The sequence below is a fragment of the Geospiza fortis genome, unplaced genomic scaffold, assembly GCF_000277835.1.
Source record: "Geospiza fortis unplaced genomic scaffold, GeoFor_1.0 scaffold162, whole genome shotgun sequence".
Taxonomy (NCBI): Eukaryota; Metazoa; Chordata; class Aves; order Passeriformes; family Thraupidae; genus Geospiza; species Geospiza fortis.
In genome coordinates, this window is record NW_005054316.1 from 2,145,741 (window position 1) to 2,170,967 (window position 25,227).

Here is a 25,227-nt window from a genome sequence, read left to right on the forward strand (position 1 = left end):
ACAAACAAAATAAGAAAAGAAACCCCACTACCAAATTATATTAGGAAATGAAAGGATGAAAGGTCTGATATGACACAATAACAGCTTTGACTTTCAGGAGTGACTCATTCAAAACTACTGGCCAACAAACTGGTGCCCAGGTTTTGAAAATTCATTCCCACCACCCTCACTAGAGATGTGATAAGTATTTCCTACAAAAAAGAACACAAAAAAAGGAGAAACCTCAAAAATTCATAAATGAACTTTAGCTGATATAAGAGACTTCACTAAATCATTCACTGTGAAACTAAGGATGAGTTTCAGCTGTAATCAGGCACATGGATTTACTTTTCTCAGACCATTTAAGCACAATTATCATAACTAAGCAATATGAATTTCTAAGCATATCCTCTTCTGCTTTTTATGCTAAATTGCTACAGCATATATCTTGTTATAGCTCTACTAATACTTAAATCACTTTAGGTGAAATTTCCTACAGAAACTGAATATTCAAAGACCAATAAAACAGCTTTCACACAAGCTGGAAACACAACAGAAATTTTACACCAGTTTTTGGTGGAACGGATTTATGCAGTAAAATCTACTGCTACAAGACACACAAAAAAATCATGCAGCAATAGTTCCTACTACTTTCCCAGAATCTAATGCAGTTTCCTGTTTGAATAAACTGCTGAAATAGATTGAAAGGAAAAGCTGTTGGCCAAGCTGTCGGTAGCTCCTTTTGTTGCATTGGTACTAACAGAATAACACTAGTGACAGAAGTAATGAACAAATGGTATAAGTGAATCTTTTAAGAAAACAGGGGAGAGTGAGAAATATCCCTCCCCACACACCTACTGTACATGATCAGAAAAATACCTGTAAAAGTTTCCATCGCATGTTAAGATCATCCAGTTGACGAGACATCTTTAAAGATGGATAAAGGTCAAGTGGAGACAGCTGGCTGGACAAATCATTCACTGTTTTAACTTTTAAGTTGATGGGAGCAATTTCTTCTCTAAAAGCCTAGAAGGGTAAGAAACACACTTATGTTCAGTTGACATCTGAGCAGCACAAAAGCGTAAACTCCACATGGTGCTGACCTGCCCAATGTGGCAGTTTATGCTAAACAACTGCACACAAGTCAGCTCTCAGCAAAGAAATTTCACTCACTTCAATATTCTTGCTGTATCACTCATATCCACCTTTAAGGAAAAACAGTATGAAACTTACTGAAATGCCCATAAGCAAATTGCACCCTAAAAGAATTTAATTTATTGGTCTTTTGTGGTGCTGTATGGCTTTAGAGCTTTTCTTTGCAAAAGGAAACACGCAATGCTATATTAGGAGCTTTAGCAGCATAGAGCCTGCCAACTGTTCTTAAGACAAAATATTGTTCAGTAGCTATAGTTTTCAAGTATTAAGCAGCTGACAAAAGTTCAATTTAAAAACTATTATTGAACTAGCAAAGCATGAAGGAATGTTTCTTCTAAGGAAAAGGAGTACAATGTTTTACCTGATTAGAACCAGAGAGTAAAGCTATTACAATGACTAAAAAGAAGTAAAAGGTTTATTGAATCAAATCGAACTAAATACAGTATTAAGACAAAATTGATGCAAGTTTAGTTGCAGTTTAAAAAATGCTTCAAATGCCTTGCTTGCTGTGAGCAGTTAAGTGTTCAATCCTGCAAACAGCTTGATTAAACACCATTAAACAAGCCCAAAACAGCTGTAAAGGAAGTATTTTCTTTGGACAATTTAATTATTTATCTCCCTTCAATAATCACTCAAGTTAGGCCAAGGAACAGAAAGAACGTACTGTTAAGAAAGAAACACTGGGTTTCTGGACAGCCAGTAGGCCCCTATTGCTTCAGCAAATGTTACAGTTTTTCCAAAGCAATGAAAATCTGAAAGACTTTGCTATCATCTACTTTACAGAAAAAGTCATTAAGATATGACAAATCACTTCTTAGCATGAGAACAAGGAGCTATTCAGCATTAGCATCTTATTTCTTGCTTTAGCATCTACATTAAAATATAAGAGAAGAAGGAAGAGATTCATTACTCTTTTCAAATCAGCAGCAGTCTGGATATTAACTCACCTTTGACTGCCTTTGTTTTAAAGACTTCAGTTTCATTACCCTTGAAAGTGACAATATAACTTGGGCAATCAGGATGCTTACATTGATATATGTGAAATAATGTAGCTCTGTGAATTCACAGACACTGTATACATAGAGAGAATATCCACAGAAACCTGGTTACAGCCATTTTATTCTTCTAACACCAGCATCCTATGCTGAAGACATGGATGGTCAGGTACACAACCTCAGGGTCTTCCAATGCTTTGCTGTATTAATTCTTAAGCTTAAAAACTGAAAATTTGTGTTTGTGAAACAGAAGCTTAGCAGTAAATGCTGAATTTGCCTGAAAGAGCAATCTTCTCTACCTACATGTGCATACCCACATGTTCTCCTGGAATCCATGATATTCACTGCACTGTACTTTTCCAGTCAGCTTTTCTGGACAATGCTATCAGAAGATATTTCTTCTTGGGGAGCTTTGCATTACCAGGTCCCTACACAATCCATTAAGTTAGGCAGGAGATGATTACTACCCATCAAAAGCAGCCATGCCTTGGGATGCTGAGCCCTCCATGGAACCCAGGCAGCAAGAACTGATTTGCCTATAACAACATTATAGGGTAGTATGTGTTCTGCAGTTTGAAATAAGCCTGGTGAGAAGCCAGGCTAAAGTAAAAGCAAATGCTAATTTGCTCATGCAAACAAAAATAGACAATAGGCATGTTTAGTTTGTAAAAGTTAAGAAACATAAATTTAAACTATGTGTTTATTTCTGTATGATTAAGAAAGCTCTAAATATTTTTCTAAAAAGAGAGTTACACTTGATGGCCAAACAGATCTGTGTGTGTATGTAATCCCAGCCAACACTGGGAATGCGGCCCAGCTCTGGACTTTATTTGAGACTTCAGATATCATCTTTAAAGACTTTATACCGCACATGAGAATTTTAGCATACAGTGTATAAACATCTAATATGACTAGAGGGACCAGAATGGAGAGATCTGACACACAAACAAACGAAGTATTTCCCAGGAGTTCCACACTTACCGTAGTTTTCTCAATGTGATCTGGTAATGAATCTATGAGCAAGTCTCCTACAGGTTTCCAGCCATTCCTCACGTTTTCAGCCTCCTTCAAATCAGCGTCAAGGTCATCCATGGCACACTGAAGGTCTTTCAGTTTTTCTAATGCTTTGTCTACTTGCTTCTGCCAGATACTGGCACTAGCATTTAGGTTCTCCCATTTCTCTTTTACCTCTGATGACTGTTTGCGCATGGCTTTGGCAATCTTCAAGGCTTTCTCCTCAGGGGTCAATTCTGCAGAGGGGAATAACAGTTATACTGTTTATTTCTTATTTTTGTCCAGTTAAACAGATAGTGCTCCTGAAATACACACTCAAGACAGTCTACTGACTGTCCAGTCCAGTGTCAACTGATAATTTATTTCAGCAGGTACAAGGTAGAGGAAAGTCCACCTTGCTGCAACTGAAATAAACCTCAATCACTCCTACTGACAACATAATGCTTGATCAGAAGACAGGAAACTATTCCTGACTTCCATATATTATGATACCCACAAAGTAAAAGCAGCTTACTGCTGATTTGTTACTTTTGGAGGGACAGGGAAGAGAAATATAAGATACTTCTTCCTTCCTGGAAACTTCATTAGGTAATCTTTGCATCATTTCACGTGGAAAGAGCAAGGACAGTGCTTTGTTCCTGGATCTCTTACCACCACCTTTCACTGTGGCACCAGGATGTCTCTTCATATTCAGTAGCAAAATCCAAGGTACACTAAGTACTGTGGGGGGCACGGTTGTGCAGCACTACATCAATTTTTCTGTGTAAACACCAAAATCCAAAAAGGCTGGTTTAAATAGCTTTTCCAAACCTACAAACGTTCTATGAAGCTGTTGACTGAAAAAGAATCAAGCTTACGGTGTACTATTTCTCACAAATTTCAGGCTTGTGTCTAGATATCACACAATCCAGAAACCCCGTAAAACCTTCAGTTTGAGACTGAGCAAGACCCAGACAGCTTGAAAGCTAAAAAGAAAATCCTAAAACATCCCCAGCAGGTCCTGCTGTCTGCTGCCTGCGGGTCCTTGCTGAAAAAAACTCATGGGAAGCTTCCTTCATCAGGGAAGAGTAGCTTCAGTAATGACAAACAAACATAACCAGTCTCAGAGGATTCCCCTTCTACATAAAAGCAAGCAGAGGAAACTATAATGCAAAAAACTGAGAACAAAAGAAGTAGCAGAGACGTGACATGCACTGAAACTAAGCCAATTGGCCTCCTATTCAGTCCTATATAAAAGCCCTGGAAAAGGTTTATCACAGTGCTCTTGTGATTAAAATTCAAGTGTTGCCTATGAATAAATTATACACAATCATGCAGAGATGAAAGTACCATTTTTGTCACAATTCAGATGAGACATACCATCTTTCATTTACTGATAGACTGTCTTTAAAATCATTATAACTGACTGAGCTTGGAGTTGCTACTGTGGTTGGAGGAAGGTGAGGGGGCAACAGACAGAAATTGTGTGGGAGGGATGTTTTTGCTTTACCAAGGTCAGATGAATGTCAAAGTAAATGCACGGTTATGGTTGCAAAAGTTACCCAACTGTGCCTCTTATATGCAACTGTTGTCCCATAGCACCCAATACAGAAAAGCATATTGTAAGTAATTAACACAAAATAAAACATTGAAATTCACTCCAATTAAGTCACTTTTTTCCAGATAAAAAAGTAACAGGGAGTTGTTTGGATCACAACCAGAATTTCTGCCCACCAGTTCCACATATTTATTCTGTTTATTCTTTTAAAATTTTTTTCAAATCTTGTTAGCCCATGTAGGTATTGATATATGCTGGACTATGATGATTAGAAGAGTATTCTAGTCATCACTAGAAGAGATTCAAGACAATCCAGATGCCATCTGGGGGAAAAAAACCCCACCAACAAAATGAAGAAAAATCAACCCACAATGCAACTACAATTTGTATTACAACTGTTGATATAGGGAGGAGAGAGTGTTGCCCAAAAGCACAAGGACTTTGCTGGGAAGTGGTTATGTAGGAGAAACAACAAACAAGGAATGGTAACCAGAGAACAGTGGAAGGCAAGAGTAATCAACAAGAGCCAACAGCACCAAGGGAAGGGAGACACATACCCAGCCTATGGTTTATGGTGCATGTTTTGACCTCAGAAGAGAGAGACATTTGAAGAAAGCGTGCAGCTGAGTGTTACAATAGATATTTTGAACTTATCAAGTGTCTTAAGTTAATATTTCAGTGACTTGTTGGGTGTCATAAGCTATTACATGAAAGCACTGCCTATGTGCACTCGGCCTGTAAAAGCAGAGATTGTACCCAGTCTTAGGGACACTGCAGTGGCAAGAAGGGATTGCAGAGGAGAAACTTGGAATGAAATGACCGTGAAAAAATCCCACAATGCTTAACTAGATGCAAATAGATATGAACTACGTATGTAGCTGTAGGATACAGAGACGTGGCAGTAACCTACAATTTGCAATACTTACACACCAGAACAAAGTTGAAGACCAAAGCTGTGCTGTGATAAATTGCACCTTGTCTCTGGATTTACAGCATTTCACAGTAGAATAAACTGCATTATAGCACAACACAGTTTTAGAATGATCTTTACCCCAAGTTCTGCAAAGAAAATATTTATTTCTTTTGAAAAGAAATAAAGCTCATACTCTAAGTAAAACCCAATTTAAGGAAAAGAAATTCTTTTACACAGAAAAGAACAGCTACAAAATGCCATCAAAGAAGTTGTTAGCATAAGTACTTTTGGAATAATTCACCTTTGAGAACAATAATAATGATGAATGAATGGGAATTCACTACAGTCCAGTGACAAGGGACTGTGAACAATCTAGAAGTCAAGCTGCACCTAAGGACCAGCATTTAATATTACAGGCTCTCTCACAGGCTGAGGTTTCCTATCATACAGTTGTAGGTTGTGGGCAACCAAACCTCAGCAGTGAAAGCTGCAAGACTTATAAATGAGGATTAAGGGAACACCCAGAGGTGGAACACCTTACATAAGGTAAGGCAATACTAAGCTTCATTGAGAGGGGAGAGAAAATTGCACACCAATTTGATAAAGCCTTCTCTGTTGGTACCTAGAACATGTAAATACAGGGGACACTATACCCAAAAACTGGACTAAGGTGAAGTTCCATATATGCAAAGCTGCAGTCTACCACTTGGATCCAACATCATGCAGTCAGATCATTCTTTATCTGTTGTCAGAGCCAAAGCCTACCAGCTCTGCATGAAAAAGTAGAATGCTGCAAGACCCGTGCAGGTCTAAGCTAGATTATTAGTCAGTTAAAAAGATCCTTCGCTTGACAAAGAACATGTGGAAAGCTTTATAGTAAGAGCTGAAAATCTTGTAAAACTCTTTGGCCTTTTTTAAAGGCCTAAACACAGCAGATCCAATGAGCGCTTCTTGCTCTAACAGAGGCAATAAGAAGAGAAGTGGCTGTAGCACCTGGGGATAGGTTCAGAGGTGGTTATGGGGGTCCTCAGTTAACAAGTGGATTAGATGATCCTGAAAGTCTCTTCCAAGCTTGATGATTCAATGATTAGAAGAGGGGAACAATAGCCTGACTTTAGTTGTCTGGCCAGCTAAAACAAAGCAGCTTTACTCACAAAAGAGCTAGTCCCTTATTTGGGGATGGGAAAAAGATTCCAGAATGATTGGGATGATACTAGTACCCCAACAGAACTGAAACTCAAAACATGTTTGAAGACCATTTGTCAAATCAATGTTATTGTGCAAGGATATCTACTACATATTGTATTTGAAAAATATTAATTCATTGCAAGACTGCTTTATTTTACAAAAGCTTTGGAAGTGCTTGTAAACCTTGCACTAAAAAGACATTTACTAGAGAAATAGAGCAAAATATGTGCTTTTATGAGCTATAAACCATTCAGCATATATTCATTTAACAGAAATACATCTTGTATAACTAAGTTTTCCATCAAAAAAGCCCAAGTTATTAATGAGCAACACATTACTTTTTTTCAAGCAGAGATCATATTCTCCAAGATACTGGTTGCATAGCATAAAATTGTAAATCTCAAAGAAAATGTCTTAATGGTAAGACTTTTCTTCTATTAGTTTGGAATTCATTTAACCAGCCATTACACAAACCAGCAGACAGGATTCCTTTTTGCTGTGAAAAAATTCTACACAGTAGTCGTTGCTCTTTATTTCCTACTTTATATAAAGTCTTCTCAATCACCAGTTTGATCGGTGTCTTCCCAACCCTTTTTGTAATGGTACTTATATACATTATCCTCACTTCAGCAGCTGCTCAGAGAGTAAGAACAGCCTATATTCACTGGACCATCTGTTTACAGGAGAGGACAGATATTAACTGACCTTGCAGTCAGGGAAAAGGACTCCTCTTCTGTAGTGAAAAAAATCTTGATTTTAATATAAATTTTTTGTCACAAGCAAAGCACTGAAAGCTCCAACAGGTTTTCTATGTCTCTAGCACAGACTGAAAGAAAACTTTCAGGCCTGAATTTTCAGCATATAGTTTCCTTGCATGCTTACATATATGGATAATAGTAGTGAAGAAAATTCTTCTTGCTTAAGAATTTATTTTAGACCTCAAACTGTTTGGCTGTAGCAGTTTTCATCCTAGTCAACCTATCAATCCTTATTATGTAGCCTTGAATTAGCGATCTCTTTCCATCTTGCCAAAATTACAATAATTTCCTTTCACTTCTGCTAAATTCTTAACCAAATATACTGGAACTGGAGATGATTTCATATTGCCTCCTTCTCACATGATGTCAAACATTGTCTCTTCCTTGGTTCAATCAATCTTTGCAGCATAAACAATGTATGACATAGCACTGTGCTCATTATGAAAACTTTCAGAGCATTAGAATGGGCACAATGGCTCATGATCAAACTCCTGCACAGAAGATCCAAAAGCAGTGCTATCATTGCATCATGAAGTCTCTAGCATTGCTGCAGAGAAAGCATTGTCTGAGTTTCTAACAACCTTGACGGAAAACTTAGTCCTGATGTGATGAGAACAGGAAGTTTAAGAGCAAGCAGTAGTTGGTTAAATGTTAAATGTAAAGATGTTTCCACCCAGAGAACATCCCATATTTCAGATAAAACTGGGACACAACAGAGCCTACAAGTCAGGAATGAATATGACTAGGTTAGTATCCCAAGGTCCTCATGAATAAAAAAAAACCCCAAATAATCAACCAATAATAAAATTAACCATTTTGAACTCCAGCCAGCCTGTTTCCATTAAAATCCTCTAAGTTTGCATTCCACACCACTCAGCAAGTGGAAACAATTTCCTTGAATTTACTACTATGGCTCCAAGCAGACAACCATGTAGACCCTACAGGACGAATTTCAAAGCTTTACCAAAGCAGACTAAACTTGTAAGGGTGACTAAAAGAGCTAATTTTGAAAACGAGAGAGAGAAGTATTTTGTGATTCTCTCATGGGTAAATGCACATTTCTCTTATCATAGGAAGAAACTGTTAGAAGTCATGAGTGAATGAGCTCCAACTAAAACAAAAGCAGCAATGTTGAAAATAGTGTAATTAGTTTCTGGATATGATTCCCCTGACTTCCAGTGGGCTACATCCTCTTCATTCTCCTAAGCACTTCTAATCCACAGTCAAGACTTCATACTCAGTCCAACAGCACAGCAGAGGGGAAAAAAAATCCCAGTAGTGTATGATAGCTAGAGAACAAACCCAAACATTTGGAATAGAAATGCTGCCTGCTATATACTAGACATGCTGCCTGCTATATACCTGTAATATATTAGAAAAGAATAAACTGCCTATTTTCAGTGAGATCTTCCTTGCAAAAGGAAAAATTATGGCAGAGAAATTTACCTAAATTATGGTAAGCAAAAAAGTTCAGCTTTTATTTATGCCTGAAACAGGTAAAGATATTGTCCCTCTACAAGTTTAAATAAAGTATCTACATACAATTCATTGATGCTCATTAACATATTTCTTTTATAACACAGATGTGATTTATGGGGCTTTCTATTCAATTAATAGGAGATAACAGATGGTAAACACTTATTTTTAAATGCTGTGTTTATCACAACAACCTTTGCTACTAAATAGCAGCTTTTAAAGCTAGGAATCTAATTGTCTTAAAAAAATTAAGTTACTAAAGTAGTTGGACAACACTACAGACACCCAGAACCATTCACTATTACAATGACAATCAGTGTAGTGGCCTGTGATGATCTGCTAGGATGTTTCACTGCTTCAGTGGAAATATTAGGACAGAATTTCAGCAAAGCTTTATCATCAGTTCATAGAACCCTGGGGACATAAATCATGAAATCTGCTTTCCTTTGTCTTTCCAATGGCCTGTAACCTTACAGTACATGGAATTAAGAAGCCAGCTGTAACTATGCCATAGAGAAATATAATTAACATTTTTAGATCAAAGTTTTCTCCTATACCACAGACAAGTGAAAAAGTGAAAAAAAATGCTAAAAGCATAAGCATTTTCAATTTCTTTAACCTGTCCATCCATGAAATTCAGCAGCTGGCCTGCTGGCTTATCAATCAGCTCCATTCAGATGCTTAGGCAGCTCAAATACAGAAGACTGTGAAGCTTGCTTTTTTGTGGTGGGGCCTCTCTACAGAAACATGACAAAACAAAAGCAGAAAAAAAGACAGATGGGAGATGCAATTGGCTAAGAAAGTAGCTTTCTGGAAGATAGAGAACTCTGACTGAATGTGCCAGTTACTCTCCGATACAGTAGAAGGCCAGCACAAGAAGCATAAGTTGAAGATGGGGAAAGAAGAAACCAAGGCTTACCCATAATCTGAAAATACATTCTTGTCATATGTTTGAAATTAATAAGACCATTACAGAAAATAATGGGTTATCATAAGGCATGCTGTAACAAATGTTCTCTTTGGATAGAATAATACATGAGTGTATATATATCTATATCTATATATATGAGTATATATATATATGCACAAGTCCTTCAAACAAGTCTCAGTCAGAAAAGTTCAAAACTGATTCTGATCAGTTTTCTCCTAAATCTGTCTTATTCTTTGTCCTTGCAACAAGGATGCCCTCCCTGGCATGAAAAGACCTGTGGTGAAAGAGAAAACTATCAAAAATATTGATTAAAAAAATAGATTCAGAAGTTGAAGAAAATAGAAAACAATGTCACAACTTTTATCATCTTCAGATTAGCTAACCATTCCCCCAAAACGACCCCTTCCCTTATACAAGGTAAGAAATAACCTCAAGAAACTGATTTCCAATTAATGCAAGTTTGACTTAATAAAATAGTTTTGCTATTTCTATTATAGAACCAGCCAAAGTAATGTTCAAATCAAGACTGTGCAGTGTTGACTGTCAATATTTTTAGAAAAAAGACTGTCAGTTTAGAATCCATAACCACACTCCACGTTTATCAACATGAAGTGGACTTCATTGAAGTTAACAAGTTAACTTTAAACAACTACAGAGTACACCAGTGACCAAGAGGCTGACAGAAAATTAAAAAAAATAATATCTTAAAAGCAAACTAAAGCCCACATCCTTCACTGATAATGGTTAATCTGCAGAAAAATTGTGTGCCTCTGGCTGTCTTCTAGTTCAGAGATTAAGTTTTCTGGAGACTGGTGTGGCATCAGTTGTCAGAAAAAATTTACTAGACTCACTCCTAGGTGAAAATTAACAGCTTATTACATATATATGAGCTCAGACAGAATGATTTAAAGACAGCTTTTGGCCTGAAGGTCTATTAATCTACAGAAAGTGCAGGTCTGTTCTGCGCAGGGTGCGAGTGCCCACTGCCGGCAGCAGGAGCTTCATAGGGGTCTCTGGGAGAAGAGGCTGGAGCTGCCCAGTGCCAGGGACAGCAGACTCTAGTCAACTCACCATGGGGCACACCTGAGGCCCTCAGCCAAACTGGCGGCACCTCAGGGAAAGTGTATTTAAGAAACATAAAACACCAGAGAGGAGGAGGAAATGAACAGGAGAAACAGCAGAGGGAACACCAAAGTCAGAGAAGGAGGAGCAACCCCATGGTAAGGCAGATTTTCCCCACAGAGATAGCACACAGAAGAAAGGTGTGAAAGGAAAGAAGCAGGAGAAAGAAACTGCTAGGCTAACCATGAAGTCACCACTTTCCCACCCTCTCGTGCCGCTTGTTGCCTCTCTGAGCATGACCGGCATCACAACAACGCAGGGAAGAGACAGAAATGAGGGAGTCAAGCTGAGTCTGTGAAAGGTGGGAATAAAGTGGTTTTAATGCTTGTGTATTTATGGCAATAGTTTGTTTTCCCCAAGCTAAGTCTGTTTGGTCCACAACAATAGTTTGTACGGGATCTGCATCTGTGACCCATTTGATCCCCTTTCTCACCCATGAGCTTTCTCACTCATGTTCTTCCCATCTCCTGCCTCCTTTCCACTGCAGTGGAAGACATAAGTGGATGGGTGAGAGTTTGGCTGGTAGTCAAGACTAACCTATCACATGCTAAAAAAAGAAAGTCCATGGAAGTACTGAGTGTGAAGAAGAAAGAGGGAAAGAAGCTCAGTGCACAGGTATGAGGCTCTCCAGTCTGAACATATGACTGTTTTTTAAATACAATGACTAGACCAGAGACATGCACACGTCACCTGCAGACCATGGATGTCATTGTGATGCAGTTTACGATGGTCATCAAATTCCCTGTCATACTGTTCTCACTGCCATTGGTATAACACAAAATAATAATAATTTTCATCATAGTAGACTGGATAGCAAGAATTTATGATGCATTTTATAATCTGAAGTTTGCTTTTGCAGTTTGCATCCTGTCAATCAACACTGACTAGATCATTGATACCAAACCCTGTTAGAAAATGAACATTTTGCACTGGAAAGGTTTTATGTACTGGCATCATTTACACTGAGAGGTTCTATGTTTTTGAGAAGAGAACCTGCAATTTCAAACTTCTGTATGAAAGAATGAGCAAATATATAGAGAGCATCCTTACTTTTCAACTGCAAAGTTGCTTGTGATTTAGACCAACTAAAACATTAGAGATGCCATAAAGCAAATGGGTTTGAGAAGAAAGAGAAACGGAATATCTTCAGGAGTCAGGAGCTCAAAACAGAAGTCAAGCGAGGGCACCAGCAGCACTAATCAATGAGATAAATGGTTCATTGGCTTTAATCACCAGCTATTCAGACTTTGTGATAAAGTTGAACTCGGGAATATGAAACCACGTAAAAATTTGTACAGAAATAACACAAAGTATGGATGCAGGAGATTAGTTGTTTCCACTGAACAAACTTAAGAAGTTTGCAATGGAGATGTATGGAAAGAAAAAACTAACTCCTGATAAAAGCAGATATACTGTAATTTTGTAAGTTATATAGAGCAGTAAATTGTTCACACCTTACAGCAACTGACAGTTCTGCAAAAGCAGATTATTACATTTTCTGAGAACAGCTCTTGTGTGACTAAAAGTAAGACTTCATAATGCCTTAGATTATATCAGAGATATAACTGTTGAAGTTACAGAGATAATTCCCTTTTTTGTGGTTGTGGGGGAGTTATTAACTTTTTGCAGGTCTCTGATATTTAGAGTAATATCTCAACAAATACTATGCAAAAACAGTTTCTAACATAGCTGTGGTTCCATTCCTTAGCAAGGATTCACCCAATATTCAAATCCTAAGGGTTATGTAATGACTTCCTTCCTAAAGTGGATTTATTTTACTTCTAATGAGATACACCACTAAGCATGCTTATTTCTATTTGTGGAGTAAAACTTTGCAATAGACATATGGATGTTTGAATGGGAATCCTTGAAGTACTATTCTGACTACATTTAAGGTGCATATGTTATTATGTTAAGAAAACAGAACAGAACTATCATTAGTGTTTTGAATCAAAAATTGGAAAAGGCAAAAGAGATGTTTCTACTTCTTCCATGAAAATATCACAAATTTCCGTGAAAATCTTACAAAGCAGAGAAGTAACCCTTGAGTCTAAAACAGAAATAAAAGCCATCAGGATGCCATTCAGAAGATTCTGAGGTCTGAGCAAGTAACTGGGATATAAAATATGTACTAGAGACATGCAAGTCCTTTCTCTCTTTTTTTGACCCTCGCCACAGGTATTTTCTAACCTGTTTTTGAATGCAAGCTCCTCCTTGGTTCCTCAGGCCCCTCAATGGGTTGGTCAGCAAGGAAAACTCGTGCCTGGTCCACAGCGTTGAGAACGGTTTGCTCTTTCTCCTTCAGTTCACGCCTCAGTGCCTTTTGGGAAGGGAAAGAAGAATTCATTTGTAACTTGACTTTGTGAACAATATCTGTTTTCTCTCTCCAACCAGATCTGCCTAGTAAGTGAGTAATAGTCAATGTTAATCAGACTGCAAGATAAAAATGCAAATTTTACAAAATAGAAGGAGCAAGAAATTGAGGCTGGAAGGGTAATTTTTAGGAAGTTGACTTGAAGAAAGGAATACAAGAAAGGTGATGATGGTAAGTTTAAAAAAAGCCTAACAAACAAACTACTACATTAAAATTCCATTAGAAAGTAAATTTAATGTGTTTATTGCTTTCAACAGGATTGCTAATATACAGTAAATTGCTACAACAGACTGTTTACTTTTTTGATAGCTGGAATAACAGCAAATTGCATCTACTAAGACTTCAGGAAATTATTTTACAAATGCTAAGGCGAATTGCAAAAATTAACATTCCTTAGAAAATGAAACATCTTGTTTCTGTCCACTATTTATAAATATTTTTTAAATCTAGAAAACATGTATCAGAAATTTTATTGTGATAACACATTCTGAAAAAGCAATTTTTTAAACTAATAAAAAATATTTTTATCTTTATTATGCAAAAATTCTTTGAAACTTATATACAGGAAGAAAAAAAATCAATTTTTATGTAAGATTCTTTCATGGTGGTAAAAATAAATTTCAGGATATTATGCTCTCCAGCACTTACGACTTTATTAAAGGTTTAAGTGCAACCAACCTTTAAAAAAAAGTTTATAAGTAGTCAGCTGTTATGCTTCTTATGAAGCATTTTCTTCCAGCATAAAGCATAAATCTGTCCCACCTAGAAGGAAACTGCTTTTCCTGTTCTATTTGTATTATTTTCTACACACAGAAAGACAAAAGAAGAGACTTTAAACATTATTTAAATGCTATGTTTATTTTTTACAATATATTTTTTAGTTCTAATTTGAAAGTCAAGGCTTATTTTGCTGTCACAATTTGTTAAGGCCCGATTCCAGATCAAAAAAGCAGTTAGCCAGTGGTGACAATATTATATAATAAAATGAGTGTTCTACTACAGAAAAGTTTGAAAAACAGATACCATAAAACATTAAAAATGCTGTCTTATCTTTTCATTACTTAGTCTCTTGATGCCACAATCACAAAAAACACCCTCATCTCAACTTTAGCTTAGGAGAAGGCAAGATGTTATTTTTCCTCCCCCTCCCCCACTTCATTCCTTCCTCATTTTTCCAAGTCCTTCCATTCTATTGCTTCAAATAAAATAAATAAGAAAACATGTAAATAAATACATAACTCAAACAAAAAACTAAGGACTGAAAGCACAGTAACCTCCATTACATTTAGGAACCTGCATTATTACAGTCCAACTTTCAGTAAGCATTAACTGTTGTATCTATAGAAACACTCGCCAGGAAAGTGTTCTCTATATACTTCTGTATAGCAATGATATTTTTTGTAGGATTCAGTACATACTAGATGTAGTAAGTAATGAAAATTGTCCTTTAAAAAACAAGCCTTCTTTATTTAAAAAAAATAAATGCAGAAATGGAAGTATTGTAAAAGCAACATTCCTGAAGAATTTCTTCAGTTCTTCACAGTATGTATCAATATTTTAATTTCACATTACACGCACTAGAATAAGGTACTTTGAATCATCCACAGGTTACAAACCATTAAAGCATTCTCTACGTAGGAATTTGTTTCAAGAAAGAAAGAAGGCAGTATGTATGGCTAGAAAAATTCCCCATTTGAAAAAGACTTTTGGTTGGTAGAACCTGTGTGGATGCATCAGTAAAATACAACACATTTTAATTTCAAAAACTTTGTCGGAAACAGAGAGCTGATTACTACACTTTGAAGTAGGGAATATTTCTAGATTTAGTTTTCTCCCCTCCATATCACTTCCAAAATATTTCCAAAGCATACAAAAAAGGGAGGCTATGTCACATTTTGAATCTGCTAAGAAATTCCAGCAGTTAGAAACAATCTAGAGATGGATCTCTTTTACTCTGTCTCTCCTGTTTACACTCACATAGTGCCTTTCATCAATTTCTCCTGACCCACAATAAAACTTCAATCAAGTTTGACCTAAGAGACCTTGGATTTAATGCACCAACATCCCTGCCATAGAAGTAGTTCAAATTGAAGTTGACAGCAAAAGATTTTAAGAGTTTGGCCCATACAGCTCATCAGCTATAAGTCATCCATAGCAATCCTTATCAATATTTTTATAGAGAACTCTCTTAGCATAAAATAAACCATACACTGAAATAATACTACTAAAATCATTTAGCAGTGGAGTACCTTGAGCACACCCCAGACTTCCTACATTATACTTTATTTTGGTTTTTTCTTATACCACAGGTGCAAAAATAATGCACTCAGACTTGCATAACCTTTTCTTAGCAATACTCAATATATTTCTCTGAGTCTCTCTGCCAGTAAACAAGAAGAGCAATGAGACTACACAATGCAAGGATAACCAAGCATACCAATAGTACTATCTCTTGTCCCAGCAAACCTCTCTGCAATAGAACAAAAAAAGAAACCCACTTATAAATCTTATCTTGAGCTGAAATATCATTTGTCTTGTTGTCTTGAAAGGACAAAATAAAGCTTTCATTGGAAAAAATCATATCTAGAGGAACACTACAGACTGAAAGTAAGTCATAAAAAGCCCAGCAAGGAACATAAACCTACAATACTGAATTTGCTGATTTTAAATGTTTTTATATAATAAGTAAAATCACATATTTTAGTGGCTTATTTAGTTTTTCAAGAGATGGCTACTCAGAATGGATGTGCCTCCTTCAGTAGACAAGGATATTACTTCATTCTCCTTTTGTCATTAAGAATTAAAAGAGTTAAAGCATTTGTAAGCTTTGAGTGGAGCACAGGTTTTAGTGGAAGGTGAGTTTCCCTCCTGTTCCTGGCTATGCATTTCAGGGAGAAAATTAGGAGAAAACTGATGCTAGAGTTTTGGTAATAGATTCAATAGGTGAAGGTATGGCAAAAAAAAACAACCTTGAGAAGCATCTCAAAACTTGGCACTGAAAACTGCCCACTAATAAGCTAAACACGTGGATGCAAGTATTTTTTGAGCATGCAGATGTGAATACAAAATGAAAACGTGAACACAGCACAGAGATAGCACCTTTATTTTGCCCACACTATGCTTTTTTATGTTTACAAAAGCAAAATAATATTTCAAAGTTATATTGGTCATACAAAAAGAGGCTGTACACAACTTGGGCAGTAATTAATACCACTGTATATTTCATACAACAATTATAAATTGCAGAATTACTGTATACTTTAGGTAATGGTTTAAAATGAAAGCTTCACTTCCCTCAGTAATCTGACAGGTGACAGACCATTAAATCCAATGTCTACGGTTTACACAGCTCTTGTTGCATTTGCAAATCCACTGTTACTTCCTACATAAACCAGGACATGCAAGAGTCCTGGAAAAACCAACACTAATTTTAGACATTCCTGATTCTTATAACAGGGGAGAAAAGCCCTGAAAACCTAAAATCTGGTGTGCTGATACAGTGTCAACACAAACTGTTTTCATAGCTGACCCTAAACAATACTAGCCAAAAATATCTTAAAAAAACCTGTTTTGAAAAAATTCTTCCACTGGTAGATGGACATGTTCTTACCAAACTACACTCTTGAAATATCTTATGCAGCAAAAAACAAAGCAATGACTACAATCAGCACTGCAGCATTCATTTTGCAGGTATGAGGTCTCCAGTTCGCCAACTACAGCGGAGTAACCCAGGACCCAACTAACACAATCCTCCTGTCAGGAAAGAGAATAGAAGGGCCTCCATGATTTTCAACCATGAGCCAGTGATTTACTCTCCATGTTGATTTGCTCCTCCTTCAGTGACTCTGAAACATATGTTACTTCCTTTGTAACTCTGGAAAGGCAGACAGATAGACCATTTGCTCTGTTACACAAAGATAATCAAACCTATTTGCCCTCTCTTCATTAAAGATACATCTGATTTCTAATATAAAACCCAACTCTTGTAAGGTAAGATTTTTAAAGGAAGTTTCCTAAACCAGGGCATTACAAAATTTCTGTTGGGAATGCTTTGCAGCTGAAGTATTTTCCTCTCTTGGAAAATTTAAAAGCTACAAAACTTTTGCTATTGTGATTTTTACACTGTTTAGCATATCCTGAAAACACCTATTTCCTTCAGCTGGACCTTAAAATTGTTTTTTGAGCACAGTAAGTGGACTTTTAAAATTACTCACTCTTAATTTGCAGTCTTTTTCTCTTTTGAATTGTACAGACTTGTACAGACTAATTCAAGGAGCAGATCTGCTTAATAGTCCCAACAGATGAAGGCAAAGCTAATTTCAAAGAAAACACATGGGATGTTTCTTAAAAACAGAACATATTTAAATCAGGTCTCATTATGCACTCTTTCAAGGAAGTAAAGATGTATGTTATTGTAACTCATATCAGTTCGGCACACTGTAGCCTTATGTGCCAATCAGCAGCTCCCGTAGCATTTAATTACTTATTCATCTTCATTCTGCACCCGGTGCTTGAATACTCCTGTTACTTTTATACACTAAAATGAAATGGGAAAAAATAATCTGTGGCATTTAACAGGATGGGAAGAATAAGCAGGATGATTGAGCAAACTCAGAGTAAGATGAGGAATTGTTTATAAAGATGCAGAGATAAAGGTTGTGACTGAGTCTCTGCCAGCTGTCTCCATCAGTAAAGAATGAACTAGAAAGAAAATAAGCATAGCATGTTTAAAAGCTATTCCTTCCTGTCAGATACTATTTAATGGAACATGTACACATAACATTTCAAAAGCGTTTTGGTCTCTGTACACATCTCTCTGTAAAAGTCAATTTTATGTGTCTGCTCCACCTGATAAGGAAAACAGTCAAATAAAGAGCAATATTTAACTTGAGACTGTGCAGCCCACCATGCATTTACCTTTTACTACTTCATACAAAATCTGTGTGGCAAGAGAAATAATGAAGGAGGAAAATGGTGTCTAATATACAACCATTAATACCTAGAGATACAAAGCCACATGTAGCACATGAGACTTCAAAGATGACAGAGTATCCTACAGGTTCTGATAAATGAGTGACAAACAGTGACCAACAGCAGAATGGGTGAAGCAAAAGAAATATGAGAGTGGGGGGGAAAAAAAGAAAAAGAAAATTAAAAAAAGAGGAAGCTGTTTGCCTTCATAATAAATATATGAGTATTTTAGACTTATTTTTAATAGAGAAATATAAATAGATATCTCAAAAAGGACCAAAGAGAAGTGCCAAAGGCTGCATTTTTCTAAATTGTCTCTCAGTTTACCATTTGCCACTTTCTCTCTCTTTTGCTGTAGCGTCAATAAAGAGTGTGCAAATAGGGTGTCAGCTACAAGGGTTCAATGTGAGTGTAGACCTGGAAGTCACATCTACAGCAAATTCCTCCTTTTTGCCTGCATGCACAAGGAAGCTAAACTGACAGGAATTTAAAAGCATAGATGTGGGCAAAAGAGAATTAGAGTATGCATGCTGGTGATCTTTTACCAGAGGCAAATAAATGTTAGCTTCCTTAAAACTTTCCCTTTGATTTATCAAAATAAATGCTTCAGGCCAGAAATACGGGTACTTTTTCATTGAGACTGTCTTGTCTCTTGATAGTTTCCCTTCTCTCTCTGGAGGAGTGCATGTGCTCATGGCTACTCAACCAAAACACCACCCATCTCTGAATATGCATTAATAGACACCCATTACATAAAATAAGCTCTAAAACATCTCTCAAACAAAGTACCTTGCAGTAGTGCAGCCAAAGAGACAGAAGGAGGAAAGTGTGCTGTGTCACTAGTGCTCAGGCTTAGAGACAAGAAACACAAAGCTGTCACTGACATTGTAAAAACATAACCAGTAAACTGACAATCTCAAACTGCATCTGTACATTCCTGTGAGACACTTCAATACAAGGAAGGGTAACTCACTTTCTTCTGAACTTCTTACAGTTCAAAACCAGTAAGGCTATTTCCTCCATTTTCACCCAGTAGCATTTTAAAATCGCGAAAAGATGTTTTGAAGCCTGTTTGGAAAAGCCACACTTAAAATAATGTCATGAGGACTTTGAAAGGTGTCCTTTGTGCACTAGAAAAGGATCCAGTACTACAGGATAAAGGCAGAAGTAAGCTTCATTGTCACATAGATTGCAACAAAAAAGACATTAAAAAACTATTCTTAAATTAAAGATCAGAGAGCTATGCTTTTTCCTAAAAATTAAACTTTTTTTTTCACAATTAGTTTTCCAAGGAAGAACTTAGTCTTTTCTGAAGCAAGGACTGAAAGTCCTACATTCCCTAGAGATGCTACAGGATCTAAATCCAACTAGATAGGAAGGAAGACCCTGCTTAATTGAGCAAAGGTTACAAAAAATGAGGCATAATGATGTTCATTAACATGTCCTCCAGCACCAATAATCTTATGTAACTTGATTTCTTATTTCCTAGTCCACTGAAATGAGACTTTGTGTTTCTAGGTCAATGATAACCAAGACTTGGTTGCCCAGAGAAGTTTGGAAGCTTAACAGAGCATAGTCTTTAGGGACCGGAAAACATGGAATGCCTAAAGACTTTTCTTTTTTTTTTCTTAAAATTTATTTATTGTTTTGGTGGGTGAAGTGTTTAAATATGATTAAGAACTACACTGGGGGAAAAAATCTCACACTGTGCATCCTTGAGCAAATACCAAAGACATTACTGTCAAAAAGCTTTTTTAAAAATATATAATTTTTTTTAACAAAAGTGAAAAGACGGGCTTCAGTGTGCTAATGTGAATTCTCTACTGAATCTTCTACTGAAATCCCCAGAAATATAACCACTCTGCCAGTGGAACCATTTTGTGATGAGTTTGCTGCTCAGTGCATATCCACTGAACTTGCTTTGTTGGCTCTTTTTCTCTTCTTCAGGAAAGCAATTTTTTATAGTCAATCCTTACTTTGTATTTCACTGTACCATGAAGACTACAATAGTATCATCTAAACAGTAGAACAAAATCTGATAGAATATGCCTATTTTGCCCATCCAGCAAGTTTCTAATATAAGTGATCATATTTTGATTTAAATCCTTTGTAATATGGCAGCTAAAAAAGGGTATAAGAATCATTAAATTTGATGGATTGCATAAACAACACAAAAGCAGATTAAAACAGACTTGGTTTACAATGCTATCCATAGGAAAAACTGTTTTTAATGGAGCTTTTAGGAAAAAATCTGTTTAATATATCTAACCAAAATTTAATACAAGAATCCATACAGATTGTACCCCAGAGACAGCAAAAATGCCTGAATCAGATTGGAGACTAAAAGAGGAAGAGAAAGTGAAGCTGTTGCAACTTTCTACTCTTCATGTGGTGGACAAAAAGTATTTACTTTTACACAACAGCAGTCATCACCCTGCTAGCAGTGGAACCAATATTCAAATACCAAACTGTCAGTAAAAACACATTCAGGTTTACATCAAAAATACTATAGTGTGCTTTTGGTGAAGGAAAACTAAACCCACTAAACCCTACTACGGAAGCATGACAGTTATCAGATATCAACAGCCTTGGAAGACTTGACCTCCTTTTATTCCTGTTTTTATTTATTTTATAGTAAACCAGTAGCATCACCAGAGGCATTTTCATACATCTCTGATCGACAGAAGACAGAAAGAGAACTAACCCCCTCTACTTGCCCCATTTTTATTTTGCCTGTCTCCCCAGACTCTGCTCCTGGCTCCTGTCAGAAACAGGACAGCTACTTTTATGTACCTTAGGGACAATCCAGAACCTTTAATCTAAAGTATACAAGAACCGGTGTCCAGACATGGGGGACTGACAGTAAAAAATCAGCAAAGATAAAATAACATTTTAACTGTCTGCCAAAAAACCCCTGAAAAACCCCACAGGAAAAGATCACTGTACAATGCCAAGTAAAGCATTGCACTGAGTCTTTGAAATAGACATTTAAAAATATTATATCCTCTAAAAAGCAACCTTAAAGAGAAGGCAATATACCATCAAAAAAAGGATCCTTCCTTTTCAGATGAAACTGTTTTGTAAAGCTGTCTGCAGAACAGAAGTTACATTTCTTCCACACTCTTCAAAGTTTTACTTCCTTTGAAGAAGCAAAGGAAATTTGTGTCCTCAATGCTAACTCTAATTAGCTTCAAACTGTGTAACTGTGCACTGCACAGTGTATAACTGGGTAGCTTTGGATAACAGTTAACACTCAGATGCATAAAACCCAACAAATGAGTTTGTGGTGGAAACACTGTCAGCATCAAACTCCATCTTTTCTTTATGGGTAGCAACTTCTGCTTTTTATGTCAGAAAATACTCACAGAAAAAGGGGGAGGGATAAAGAACACACACAAAAAAAGCATTATTCTGTTTATGCATCCAAAACATGTACCGCCTCCAGCCTGACACAAGACACACAAAACATCTGCTGCATATTAAATGGTTTATTACTTAATTGAGCAAGAGCCCTCAAATATCCTGTTAGCACTGCCTATTTTCCTGTACCCTTAGCAGTAAGCATCTATCTCTTCAACATAAGAGACACATTCCTCTTTCTTTGTTTCCTTGCTTGCAACAAACTGGCTTGGGTTTGCTCAGGCTGTGTGATTGCTGAGCACTGATGAAATACCATTAGTTACTTGCTTCAAACTGAACTGATGACAACATTACAAGTTGGATCCTGCATTGTTGTTAAGAGTAGTTAAACTCAGATCACCTTTTGTTTATTTTGTGTGATTAAGATTCCTCTTCATTTCTTAAAAAAAAAACCACCAATGGGACAAGTCAAATACGTTTGGCATCATAAGCTACCTCACAGTTAAATGGTACCTACCGTATTAATACAGAGGTCTTGAGAAAGACTTTTACTAATTATAGTTCAAACTCAATGCACTTAAGTGAAACTTTGTGATATGCAGCACTGTGAATATTCATTCAATATATAAAGATAGGATGCACTTTGTGAGCAAGCCCACATCTCCTGAGAGGTTTCCTCTACATCAGCATCCCTGACAATGAATCGTGATCACCAAGAAAAATAGTGCTATACAGCATCACCTATAAATTATAAACAATCAGATCACTGCAAAAAGTCTCAAGGGAGCCTCTCTTGTATGAAGGCTGTGTAAGGGGAGGAATATTCCTTTTAGGGGAAGAGGAAGCACAGGCAACAGAGCCCAGCTGAATTTCGAAGCAGAAAAAAATGCTAGGGACCAGTAGCAATTTGAGGCTAACTCTAGGGTTCCTATTCTGTGTGCATGCATGCATACATGAGAGAGGACTGCTACTGGAAATCCTTTCAGAAGCAGAAACCCTGTCAACGTTAATTACTCCTCTTTCTTAGAAACAGTCACTTTGGTTTCTCTTTGGAAGGAAATGGTCCAGACAGACAACTGAATAATCACCGAACAGTCAAACTGTCTTCCTCACCACAGTCTACTTCAATCTCCCTCATAGCTTTTTGCTCTCAACTCTTCCACTATGGCTTCCCGTTTTCAAAACTATCTAAAATGACAGCAACTTTGTAAAGCTGTTACCACACAGTTTGTTACTGTGAAATGCCAGATTATGCTGGATCTCTGCTTTGGCTCACTTCTCCAAAATTTCCTGTCTCTGGATTGTGTGCTAGTACATCCAACATCTGCTCAGTACAGAAAGATTACTGTAAAACCATTACTGAAAAAATAAGTAGTGTTCGAAAGAGGAAATACTCTGCTTCAGACAATTTTCCAGCTATTTATGAGAGAGTCATGAGGAAGGAATACCCTAAGGGGAACATGACTTTCCCTTCTGCTTAAGTCACCTCCTTCAGCTCATTTCAGTTGCCATCAGAAATTAGAGAAACATGAAAACACAGAACCTGGCACCTATGCCACATCTGTAAAAGCCAGTGGCATTTAAGAAGAAAAAAAAAGGCAAAAAGGCAAGCCAAGTATAATGTTTTATATATTCCATGGCACAACAGCAATGCAGCAGGTATCACAACATAGTTGTGGTGGGGTGGGATTTTTTTTGGGGTGGGGGGGGGGTGTGGTGAGTTTGTTTCAAGTAGCAGAGAATTTTCCCTCATCATGAGCCACACAGAACATAAATAACAGATTAAATAGATTTCTGCTGGGAGTTTAAGCCCCTTGTCAAACAGGAGACATCTACACTTGTCCCAACATGTAATAGTGTGTGATGCTTTATTAGTTCCATTTATGCCTCTGCAAACTGAACTTGCCCAACACAACAACCTTGATTTTCAAATAGATGATTTAACAAAATCTCAAAAGCAACAGGAAATCCAGCTGAAAATTCAACTAAGAGGATAAGCAAAAAAAAAAAAAGGCTGATTTCAGACAATTCCACCAATGAGAAATTAGAATTAAAATACTGCTGTGCATTCAGTATATGCATATTAATACAAAACACTGAGCAAACCCACTTGAAAATTGTCAGTGTTTTCAAATAGTGCTCCATCACCCAGTTACAGGGTTGTGCCCTCCTTCTTTCCAACTGAATTTGCTATTTGATTTTAACAATCTATTTGGGATTTTATTCAGTAGAAAAAGATTGAAATTAAAATAATCCAGGCAAAGTTCTGCAAAATATCCAGGGACAATAAAGACAAAACTTTGCCTTATTTTTACCCATGGTAAGTTCTTTTCATATCTGTTCACATAAACCATATTCCTTGATTAAAAATAATTCTATAAGAATGACTGTTAACCTGGAAAAAAAGAAAAAAGGTCCTACTGAAACTTATTGCAAAAGTTGTCATAAGCCATTTTTTGGGATGACTACAAAGCAGCTTTCTGCCCATGAGAAAAAAGTCGTTTAATATAACTGACAGTGATTAGGGGTCAATTAGAGAAAGATACCAGGATTTAAAGAAGTGTGAAGCAGGGCTGTTTAATTCAGCTCCACAAATACTTTCCAATATAGGGTGGATACATCAGAGAGATCAGAAGACAGACTTATTACTCATATTCTCTCACTTCATTTCCTTTCTCTGCTTTGTTTCTCCGTATGACAAGCTTTTTTATTTGTAGCTCTTCAGGCAAAGAATTGTAATATTTTACATATAGTAGAACCAGCATGTATTAAACAGGATTTCTTTTTCTTTAGAAACAGAATTTGAAACCACAAACAACTTCTCATTAAGAAAAAAAAAAAAAAAACAAAAAAAAAACCCAAAAAAACCCCAAAAAACCAAAACCAAAAACCCCAACCACATAATCCAATTGTTATTTTTAGTCCTCAATACTTAGAAAAAAACTCTATGACATGGCAAAGTTACCTAGTAAAGACATGGAGAAATGTAAAAGCAATAAGTAAAACACTGAAGGTATAAACAATAACACTGAGAACACAGGGGATGTCTCAAAACCAAAAACCAGAATTGGTTTTAGTGACTGAATGTTGAAGAATACTTCAACACATTTGCAACAATTTCCCAGAAATTTAAACTGCCAACTTAAAGCCATTTAAATAAAGGTGAAAACAGGCTAATGCAGCGAGACATCTATATACTGCTTTCTTTGCCCAGAAACCTTAGTGAAAAGAGTACACCATAAATATAGATTTTTTTAAAAAGTAAAGGAATTTCACTTATTTCTTGTATTTAGTTAATTTATACTGTATTTAGCAATAGGGTGCACTAGCTTCAGTGCTTTTAACTTAAAGTCATTGCTTTGTTAGAAATCTCTTCACATTTTTCTGCAAGTATAAACACAATGCAGTAAGCATGTTTACTTGCAGTATGTTGAGATTTTTTTAGGCCATACAT

General features: G+C 36.6%; 1 protein-coding gene across 1 annotated transcript in view; it reads right to left on the minus strand.

The window, feature by feature from the left end:
- The window catches only part of UTRN (utrophin), a 341,542-nt gene that overhangs the window by 75,535 nt on the left and 240,780 nt on the right, over positions 1-25,227 (minus strand). The window contains 3 exon segments of the mRNA XM_014306655.2: positions 859-1,005; positions 3,111-3,379; positions 13,259-13,388. Of these exon segments, the coding sequence (XP_014162130.2) occupies positions 859-1,005; positions 3,111-3,379; positions 13,259-13,388 (546 nt within the window).